Source organism: Blastomyces dermatitidis (assembly GCF_000003525.1).
Source record: "Blastomyces dermatitidis ER-3 genomic scaffold supercont1.1, whole genome shotgun sequence".
Lineage (NCBI taxonomy): Eukaryota > Fungi > Ascomycota > Eurotiomycetes > Onygenales > Ajellomycetaceae > Blastomyces > Blastomyces dermatitidis.
The window spans coordinates 379,582-388,838 of record NW_025544774.1 but is presented as its reverse complement, the minus strand read 5'-3'; the positions used below and the strand labels follow the sequence as shown (position 1 = coordinate 388,838).

The 9,257-nt window shown below is 45.9% G+C and overlaps 5 protein-coding genes across 6 annotated transcripts in view; 3 read left to right on the top strand and 2 right to left on the bottom strand.

The window, feature by feature from the left end:
* Nucleotides 1-843, top strand: part of BDCG_00029 (pyridoxamine 5'-phosphate oxidase) — a gene marked incomplete at both ends in the record, with an annotated part of 1,587 nt that extends 744 nt beyond the window's left edge. The window contains one exon of the mRNA XM_045415535.1: nucleotides 22-843. Within this exon, the coding sequence (XP_045271464.1) occupies nucleotides 22-843 (822 nt within the window). The remainder of the gene's footprint in view (nucleotides 1-21) is intronic.
* Nucleotides 844-2,631: 1,788 nt separating this feature from the next.
* On the top strand, nucleotides 2,632-2,946 carry BDCG_00028 (uncharacterized protein; the record flags this gene model as incomplete). Its single annotated transcript, XM_045415534.1, has 1 exon — nucleotides 2,632-2,946. The coding sequence occupies one exon, from the start codon at nucleotides 2,632-2,634 to the stop codon at nucleotides 2,944-2,946; it is 315 nt and encodes a 104-aa protein (XP_045271463.1).
* Nucleotides 2,947-3,236: 290 nt separating this feature from the next.
* BDCG_16047 (uncharacterized protein) lies at nucleotides 3,237-3,489 on the bottom strand. The gene has a single exon (XM_045425321.1). The coding sequence runs from the start codon at nucleotides 3,445-3,447 to the stop codon at nucleotides 3,265-3,267; it is 183 nt and encodes a 60-aa protein (XP_045278993.1). The 5' UTR covers nucleotides 3,448-3,489; the 3' UTR covers nucleotides 3,237-3,264.
* A 178-nt stretch (nucleotides 3,490-3,667) lies between these two features.
* On the top strand, nucleotides 3,668-5,446 carry BDCG_00027 (uncharacterized protein). Its single transcript, XM_045415533.1, has 3 exons — nucleotides 3,668-4,146; nucleotides 4,491-4,590; nucleotides 4,687-5,446. Exons 1-3 carry the CDS (start codon nucleotides 3,797-3,799, stop codon nucleotides 4,948-4,950), a joined length of 714 nt encoding a protein of 237 aa, XP_045271462.1. The 5' UTR covers nucleotides 3,668-3,796; the 3' UTR covers nucleotides 4,951-5,446.
* Nucleotides 4,356-8,911, bottom strand: BDCG_00026. 2 transcript variants are annotated; one of them, XM_045415532.1, is made up of 7 exons: nucleotides 8,096-8,911; nucleotides 7,927-7,994; nucleotides 7,487-7,846; nucleotides 7,339-7,416; nucleotides 6,946-7,271; nucleotides 6,518-6,872; nucleotides 4,356-6,458 (listed from the first exon to the last, which is right to left on the bottom strand). In XM_045415532.1, the coding sequence occupies exons 1-7, from the start codon at nucleotides 8,610-8,612 to the stop codon at nucleotides 5,355-5,357; spliced, it is 2,808 nt and encodes a 935-aa protein (XP_045278992.1). In that variant the 5' UTR covers nucleotides 8,613-8,911; the 3' UTR covers nucleotides 4,356-5,354. The 2 variants fall into 2 exon arrangements, with proteins under 2 accessions (XP_045278992.1, XP_045278991.1); XM_045415531.1 differs by having other exon boundaries at nucleotides 4,383-6,458; nucleotides 7,927-8,003; nucleotides 8,096-8,850.
* Between the last annotated feature and the right edge of the window lie 346 nt (nucleotides 8,912-9,257).

Sequence of the window (9,257 nt, the reverse complement as noted above, 5' to 3'; positions counted from 1 at the left end):
AACCCCACCAATCCCTTCCAGCAATTCAACACCTGGTTCCGCGACCCGCGGCTGCCCGCCTCCACCGCGCCGGAGACGTGCACGCTGGCCACGGCCTCGCTGCCGTCTGGCCGCGTCAGTGCGCGCACGCTATATCTGAAAGAGCTGGATGAGAGGGGGTGGGTGGTGTATAGTAATTGGGGGAGTAGGAAGGGGAAGGGGGGCCAGGTTTTTGGGACGGCGGGTGGTGTGGATGAGTGGGAGTGGGATGGGGATGGGGCAGGGGTTGAAGGCGCGAGTGAGCAGCAGCAGCAGCAGCATCAAGGGAATCGATGGGCGGCGTTAACATTCCATTGGCAGGCTGTGGAGCGGCAGGTGCGTGTTGAGGGGCGGGTGGAGTCGCTGTCGAGAGAGGAGAGCGAGACGTATTGGCGGACGAGGGAGCGGGGGAGCCAGATTGGGGCCTGGGCGAGTCAGCAGAGTAAGGTCCTATGGGAGACGGGCCCGCTGGCTGCTCCTGCTCCTGCTTCTGCGGCATCGGCTGGGCTTCGTGATTCAGCTGCTATTGTCAATGGGGTGGATACCGCTCATGCAAATGCTGACAATGCTGACGACGATGATGGGCGATCGATCCTTGACGACCGTGTAAAGGCGATGGAAGCGCGCTTTGCCGGTTTGGAAGAGATCCCGCTCCCGCCGTTCTGGGGCGGGATTCGGATTGTGCCGGAGTCCGTGGAGTTTTGGCAGGGGAGGAAGAGTCGGCTGCATGATCGGTTCAGGTATGTGAGGGTTCATGGGGAGGTGGGATCGGGGGACGAGACGGCGAAGGCGTTTAAGTGGAGGATTCAGCGGCTGTCGCCATAAATAAGACCGGTAAGGGGAAAAGGAGGGGGGGGGGGGGGGGGGGGGTGGCTCCGGGCTCTAATCAGTTTATAATCATCCTTTTTAGCTGATTGAGCGCATCCCGGTTCGTTTGAATAGCTGTGTTTCGTCAATATCATAATACCGACTCGCTCGCGTCTGTCTGCTCTAAAGGCTACTTGACGCGGGATATGTCATCAAGGTCAGCTTCAACAGGCTACTAGGAAGCATGTACAACCTGCTTCCTGACGAATATTAAACTCTATGATATTATTATTGTTAGTTATTGTTAGCCGTTATAACTATACTATACAAAACCCTCTCCGTGCTTGAAAATTTCAGCTGGGGATAATATAGAGAGGAAGCAACTGTTTTTCTTTTTTATTTTCCTAGTTCGAAATAAAACACTTCATCTCTGATACATCTTATATCTCCTTTTCAATAATATTTAATGTCTTCAATAATTTTACATTTAGTCCACCTTGGCTCCCCTCCCCCACACGTATAAACGCGGCAAGCGCGTTAAACGCCCCCTTTCATCTGCGAATAAAGTCTACATTATTATTATTATTATTATTATTCTTCCATTATACTCATATGCAAGCGGAGCTTATGATGAGTCCTTGCGTGATGTTAAATACAGGCCAAGTGTTGGTTATACAGGAGGAAATACAGGTGTTGAGACCACGCCAAGATAACAAGAACATAGGAAATACAAAGGAGTGACAATTAAATACATGCGATAATAACTTCCCAGCCCAGGAACATAGAGCAATTTTATTGGAGCGATTTGTACACCTCTGTATTTATTAGAAACCTGAGGTGCTTGGGTTCCGGATTTAATGTATCCCCTGCGGGTTTCGAACCCACACGCCTTGGTTTCCCATGCCAAGGCGCTACCGGGTGGCCGCATTAACCATTCGGCCACCGGGGAGAATAAAGTCTACATATTGTGGCGGACATATTACTTGCGAAAACAGAATTTTCCCAGCCCCCCCTGAAAATTAGTAGCAAAACACCACCAAAAAATCAAAATATCCGCGTTTCTCTAGAATCATTCAATATCATCCAATACACATCTTTTTCAATCAAATATCATCCAAATACGCGTCTTTCTTACCTTTATCATCAATATGCCACCTCAACTCTGTGATTTCATTATCAACAAGATTGTACATCTTAAGAATGATTATATGTCTGCTGAGATCGCGTGAAGCATTGATTATCATCTGTGTATATTGAATTCAATGAAATCTTCACTGTTTTGAAACTGCTAGAGAACTCTGTTCAACATGTGATATAAAGTCAAAGATTATATCAGATATCTCTTCAATTCTGAAGAGATTTGATGAAGATTTTGAAGCTTTTTTATATCATGCAGTTGAGAACTTCATAAGAGAAAAAGATATAAAAGAATATTTCAGATCTACTTATATAGAATAGTATTATAATAATTAGAAAGATTCAGATTACAATTCATTATAATATAAATTTAGAAGTGAAAGTAGTATGAGATCTGTTCTCATCACTATAAATAGTGAATAAAGATGATTTGAATTTCTGCAATTTTGTCTGTTATAATGGACTTTTTAATCCATCTCTTATAATTTGAAATATACTCTTGTCAATATTCATATGAAGCAACTGTTCCCTTGTCAATCAATTGAAGTATTCATCAAATTGAGGTATTGAACTGCTTTGAATTGGAGATGGAACAGTGGATTCAATGGAAGATTCAACGGCGGATTCGATGGAAGATTTCAACAGTGTATTCGATGGAAGATTTCAATGATGGATTCGATGGAAGATTCAACGATGGATTCGATGGAAGATTTCAACGATGGATTCGATGGAAGATTCAACGGTGGATTCGATGGAAGATTTCAACAGTGTATTCGATGGAAGATTCAACGGCGGATTCGATGGAAGATTTCAACGGCGGATTTGATGGAAGATTTCAACAGTGTATTCGATGGAAGATTCAACGATGGATTCGATGGAAGATTTCAACAGTGGATTCGATGGAAGATTTCAACAGTGTATTCGATGGAAGATTTCAACGGTGGATTTGATGGAAGATTCAACAGCAGATCTGGATGTGGATGATAATGAGATTGTGAATTCAGTTCTTCTATTCCTTTCATCATATATTTCATCATCATCACATTGATTATCTCACTTGAGAATGTCATATTGAATGAAGTTGAAGCTGTCAGAGCTGAAGAAGGGAATATAATCACTGACATTTGAGAGATCTGTATAGAAGAATTGATTGTAGAAATTATAGATTCATTCTTCTAATTCTTCTTCTTCTTTCTACTTATTAATCATTTTGTCATCTCTCTTGTTCTTTATCTCATTGATAATCACCCGTTCATACAATCTGTATGAGATATCAGACTCAGGTGTAGAGATTTGTGGATATCAAGAATCCTCAGACTGAGTCTCTATATTCTTCTCATTCATCTGCTTCTCCATCTCATCATTGACTGGATCCTCTTCATTATCCAGAACTTCTGGAACAGGTAGTTTGAGGAGACTGAGGTGCAGGGTAGGAGTCTTTGTACAGGCTTGCGAAGCAGCAGGACAGCAGGTGTTGTGAGGCATATTGAAAAAAGAGTTGATTGATATATGTGGATTTGATGATAAAGATAAGAAAGACGCGTATTTGGATGATATTTGATTGAAAAAGACGTGTATTGAATGATATTGAATGATTCTAGAGAAATGCAGATATTTTGATTTTTTGGTGGTGTTTTGCTACTAATTTTCAGAGGGGGCTGGGAAAATTCTGTTTTCGCAAGTAATATGTCCGCCACAATATTTGTATGTATACCAACTGCTATCACTCGACATTCCTCCCATAGAGTAACTCTGGGAATTTCTTCATTTACCATCTTTTTAACAGTGTAAATTTTTAAATTTAATTTACCTGCTACTGCTTACATACATATATATGTCCTTGAATACATACCGCCAACGGACTACATCCATCCCATTTACACAACCTCACTCAACCCCATCAGACTACGGGGAACAAACCATTCCCAGCATGGTTCGCCGGCGACTCAACAACCAAAGTACCAGCTCCGGGGATATTTCAGCAGATGTGGACGATATATCACCATCTATACCGGGGAGACGAAAGGAAGATCACATTGAGCGGGAGAAAGGGGAACGGAAACGGAAACGGAATGGAAATGGAAATGCGGCCGCACCATCCCCATCTTCATCCGCGTACAACTGGGTCATTCTAGCCATTGCGAGCGGTTTGTTCGCTGCCACGAATGGGCTGTTTGCGAAATTGTAGGTGATTTTTTTTTTTCCTTTTTTCTCCTTTTATTAGAAGGTTTGTTTTCTTGTTTTTTTGGGGACACCCCCTTTTTTTACATAGAGAAAAATAGAAAGGGGGGAACAGGGGTATATAAATGGAGGAATCCATGAACTTTCTCCGCCCATACTACTCTCGTCCCGCGCGTGGCGTTTGCATACAACTACAAAACTAGGGGCGGTAGGGGGAGGTAGAATGATCAGAATAAATATTATGGAATGATTCTCTCCCGAAATTGGCATCAAACCATATATCTCTCTATTTTGCATACGTTGAAGCTACAGAACTAACCACTCCCCCCCCCCCCCATGACACCCAGGACTACAACCCACCTCACAGCCACCATTTCCCAGACTCTCTCTCACTTCCTCAACCTCCCTCCCTCCTCAGCGAGGATAGCGGAATATATAACCCGCGCCGTAAGTCCATCAAATCCACGATGCCCATGCCCCGCCCCACCACACCAAAATCATAAAAAGAAAGAAAAAGAAAAGACTAAACCTGAGCATAACTAGCTCTTCTTCGCCCTCAACATCCTCTCCAACGGGGTAATGTGGGCCATGTTCACGCGGGCCCTGACGGCCTCAGCGTCGAGCACAAAAGTGGCCATCACGAACACGACGGCGAATTTCTTGCTTACGGCATTGTTGGGGATGGCGGTTTTTGGGGAAAGGGTGGATGGGTTGTGGTGGGTGGGTGCGGCGTTGATGGCGGGGGGGTGTGTGGTTGTGGGGATGAGGGAAGGGGGGGAAGGGGGGGACGAGGGGGAGGTGAGTTAGTTAACTAAAGCGTGGATGATGAATTGGTGGGCGGGTTTTGCTCTATGCGATGGGTTTGTTTGTGGAGTTGGTAGTTCGGTCGGTTTGTGCTGAAGGGAAATAGAATAAATAGAGGTCGTGACTACTGCGAGTCCATATATGTGCGTTGGAAAATTATTATATAATATGTTAAGATGTCTATATATCACTCAGGGCTAGCATTCCCACAATTTCTAACCTCTTCAGAGCCTAATATCTAAATGCGCGAGATATGGGCCTTGCCTAGCAACAATTGAATACAACAGAGCATGAAAAGAGAAAAGAAGAAAAGCCCCACTCCCCGCCATTAGTCCAAAAAAATTTCACACGTACATATATAGTACATTCATTCATTCATACATACATACATACGATATCACGGATACCTAATTCCCTCTCTCCTCCAGCTCCACAAACCCCTCCAACTCCTCTGTCCCATCCACAATATCCGACGAAGTTCTCGACTGCAATAATTCCCCATCCCACTCATTCGCCTCATGCCCACTTCCCCGTCTCCAATCTCTCTCCTCTTGCGAGGATCCCAGCCGCAACAAACCCCCCCTCCCCCTCCCCCTCCCCCACCCCATCCTCCTCCAAAAGGCCACCTTCTCCGTCGCCCACTGAATAAGCTCCCAAGCCTTCTGCTCAACAATCCCCTCACCAAGTCCACTATTACTACCATGACCATGACCATGTCCATCGTCCCCAACACCAACACCAGACGCGGTATGCTCCTGCGCCTCAACCTTAAACTGATACTTCAAGCAATCCTTAACAGTAACGAGGCCGGAGAGACGCCCACGATGTTCCACGAGGATCACCCGAGGCCCCATCTTCTTAAATATCTCCATAACCGTCTCTAGCGGTAGGCGTGGGTGAACTGTTAACGGTGCCAGGTCGACGTACTGGCTAAAATCTATGGAGCGTATGCCCGCTGAGGTGGCGATGTCGTCGAATGTGCGGGAGGGGGGCCGGTCATCGGGGCTGTGATCGGAATTGAAGGGGTGGTCTTCGGATCGGGAGGATGAGGAGGAGTTGGATCCGAAGGTCTGTCGGTTGGAGGGTATTTGGAGAGTCAGGGAGCTTGTGGGTTGAACGGTGTTACGGTTGCGGTGGGAAGAAGCGGAAGGGGTGCTGGTGAAGCGGCATTTGGCGTTGGGGGAAAGGAGACCTTCCCGTTTTGCGCGATTGATTGCATATTGAAGCTCTGTTCTGCCGATGAAGCCTATAACGACTTTGTTGGTAAGGTCTTCAACGATTGGGAAGCCCTGGTATTTGTGTTGCTGAAGAAGATTCTCGGCTTTGGATACTGGGAAATCGGTTGCCGGAAGCACGACGGGTTTGCTGGTCATGGCGTGGGAGACGGGGACGTTGAAGATGTGGTCTTCTTTGTTGTCGAGGAATGGGAAGCCGTTGAACCAGATCATGCGGTCTGCAATACCGCCCTTCCCGAAACTGTCGCTGACTGCCTTGGTTACGCCAACCACAATCTGCTTGGAAGATTAGCACTGATGTATATTATCTGCGTCAAGCAGGTTTTCTAGCTTACCATCGTTGGGAGAATATAAGTTAAGGCGCCGGTGAGCTCAAACATGATCACTGTGACTGATACAGTCAAATGCATGATCCCACTCAGTGCAGCACCTGCTCCAAGGAATGCGTATGTTCCAGGCGTGATACAAGGCACATCAGGTTCGCAAGCAGCAAAAAACTTCGAATCCGGAAAGGCTTCATATAAAGCTTGGACAAGAATGCCAACCATCCGACCAAAGGAAGCTCCTATGGCCATCGATGGAACGAAGATTCCAGCGGGTACCTTGCATCCATATGAGACGATAACCAGGAGGACTCGAACTATTGTAGCAATAGCAAGTGAGATAACCATTGACCAGCGATTATTAGTGCTAAATCAAAAACCGTTAGCACAATCCAGTCCCTTGAACACAGGAATGTCGCGAAACCGAGAATAGTACATACTTGCAAATTCCATTATAATCATGTGCTCCTTCACACTCTCTAAACAAGATCTCCATCATCTCAGTCATATTGATCCTTAGGAACATATTCGGGTAGCATATCAATGCAGTGACCCCGGCGAGCACCGTAGCTTCGATAATTGGATGTCGTGATAGATACTTCTTCCGGAACGCCTGCGATCTCAAGTTCCATTTCATAACAAACACGCCATATAACCCGCCAAAGACGCCTAGCAAAACAAAGAAAATTAATTCAAACGAATGCCACGTCCGATCATATTTCACCTGGAACATTACGAGCTGGCCTGTTCGAAAGGGGTTCATTGCCTAACGCGATCGTGAGCAAAATATGCAAATAAGAAGAACAAATAAAGCGGATCTAGTCAGGACGTACCGCAAGGACTCCGGTTGCTACTAGGGCGCAAAAGTAACTCCTCCAAAGTGTTTTCAAGGGAAAATATGAAGCCATTTCCTGTGAAAAGGTCAGCAAATCTACGATTTGATATTCTGGAAATAGAGGAAACCGAGAGCAAATGAAATACCTCCAACGAAAACAAAACACCCCCGATAGGAGAGCCAAATGCGACTGCTACTCCAGCACCAGCTGTGGCAGTCAGGATCTCCCGTGTCTTTGCCGCATTCCGCTTATATTTGCCGAACCACCGGGAAATAACATTCCCCGTGCATACAGCAAAATGGACGCTGGGGCCTTCCTTGCCCACTGAGAGCCCGGATGCAATCGACAGCGGTAAGGTCAAAGATTTTATGATCAAGGTCCTAGCACCAAGGAAACCTTTCATGATAAAACCAGCAATAATAACTTTGATTTCCGATATGCCAGAGCCCGCAGCATATGGCGCAAATGAGTTGACGAGGACGGCAGATGAGAACGCAAAGAGCACCTAGAGTACGGGAACCGCCAATTAGACACTGTAATCTCCAGCTTCATAAGGACACGACGGCAACATATAATAGAACCTACCGCGAAGATAAAGTATGCGATGTAGTTTAATGGCGCTATCGGGGTCCACGCCCGCCATTCCGGACATCCTTGCACAGCTGCAAATCAGTAAAAGGGTGAAATAGAAAACCGAAAGAAGAAGACTAGGAGCCGCCATAATGTTAAAAGGACAAAAGGAAAGAATAAATACCATCATCGGCACCCCAACAGCAAAACGACTCATTCAAATAAAATCCCGTCGTGCAATATCCCAACTTGATATCTGCCAGCCACTCCGTCACGATATTGAGGAAGGCCGCATTGAACCCAATCGCAGCCCCGACAATCGTGATAACCAACCACGCCTGGCCGGCATCGTACGATTCCCTAACTTTCCTCCTCCATCCCAGCGTCCCCTCTTGGTCCCAGAATCGCGATGCATCTATGCGCTTGGCCCGTCGTCGTGCCTGCTCGTGCACGGCGTCCTGCACCCAGTCGATGGTGGTGAAGTCTTCGTAGCGTTTGATCTCGTTGATCTCGTAGATTTCGTCTCTTAGAGGCGAAGGAATAGTGTGGGCACCGCCCTCCCGCGGGGTTTCTGTAGTGGGTGTATGTGCATGTTGTGGTATGGTATCGGTGGGGGAATTGATATTCGGCGGATGGATTGAGAAGCGGCGCTGAGAAGAGCGGAGAGAGTGAGCGGAGAGAGATGAGCGCGAGGGGTTCATAACACCGGCGACTGTAGGGGTTCAGGTTATCATCCTCGATGGGGACGGAGCAAATATAATGTCACTGTCTATGATAAATACGTGGATAGATGCGGATAGCTTTGCTGATGGTGAAGTTCGAGAGCTGTTGTTGTTTCGCAGTTTGGAAGTGGTGATGATTCATTCCCTCCCAGTCTGGGCCAGCCCTAAAGAACTAAATATTTAAATATTTAAGTCCGTGGTTGTTGTGAGGAAAAATAAGAGAAAGGACGAGAATCACGGAAATTAATTATTTAAACGCTTATTGGTAGATATTTTAGTATGTATTATTTATATATAAAGAGAGAGCTGTATATTTTGCTTATTTATTCAATTGGAAGTGCACATTCATCTCATATTTAGTTGACTAAATATCCTCCATCTTCCGCACGCGTTGATTTAAATAGACAACTTCCTTCTAACCTCCCAGCTACCAACTAAATATCGCGCATTTAGATCCCCTTTATATATCCCCAGCTTGCATCTTTATATAACTACCGCCATCCTTTACGCGCTCTCCCATATCAACCTCCTATTTTACGCTGAAACAATCCACCTCACGTTCAGCAGCATTCTCCGCCCATATTCCAATCCACTTTCTCTCGAGTCCCATCGCGCGAGAAATAT

Bases quoted from the DNA above. Each gene is read 5' to 3' on its own strand.
- BDCG_00027 (XM_045415533.1), top strand. From the start codon at position 3,797: ATGTCCTTGAATACATACCGCCAACGGACTACATCCATCCCATTTACA. The intron at 4,147-4,490 runs GTAGGTGATTTT...CATGACACCCAG, and splicing joins AATGGGCTGTTTGCGAAATT to GACTACAACCCACCTCACAG. The intron at 4,591-4,686 runs GTAAGTCCATCA...GAGCATAACTAG, and splicing joins CGGAATATATAACCCGCGCC to CTCTTCTTCGCCCTCAACAT.
- BDCG_00026 (XM_045415531.1), bottom strand. From the start codon at position 8,612: ATGAACCCCTCGCGCTCATCTCTCTCCGCTCACTCTCTCCGCTCTTCT. The intron at 7,847-7,926 runs GTAGGTTCTATT...CCCGTACTCTAG, and splicing joins TCGCATACTTTATCTTCGCG to GTGCTCTTTGCGTTCTCATC. The intron at 6,873-6,945 runs GTATGTACTATT...TTTTTGATTTAG, and splicing joins GATTATAATGGAATTTGCAA to CACTAATAATCGCTGGTCAA.
- BDCG_16047 (XM_045425321.1), bottom strand. From the start codon at position 3,447: ATGCCTCACAACACCTGCTGTCCTGCTGCTTCGCAAGCCTGTACAAAG.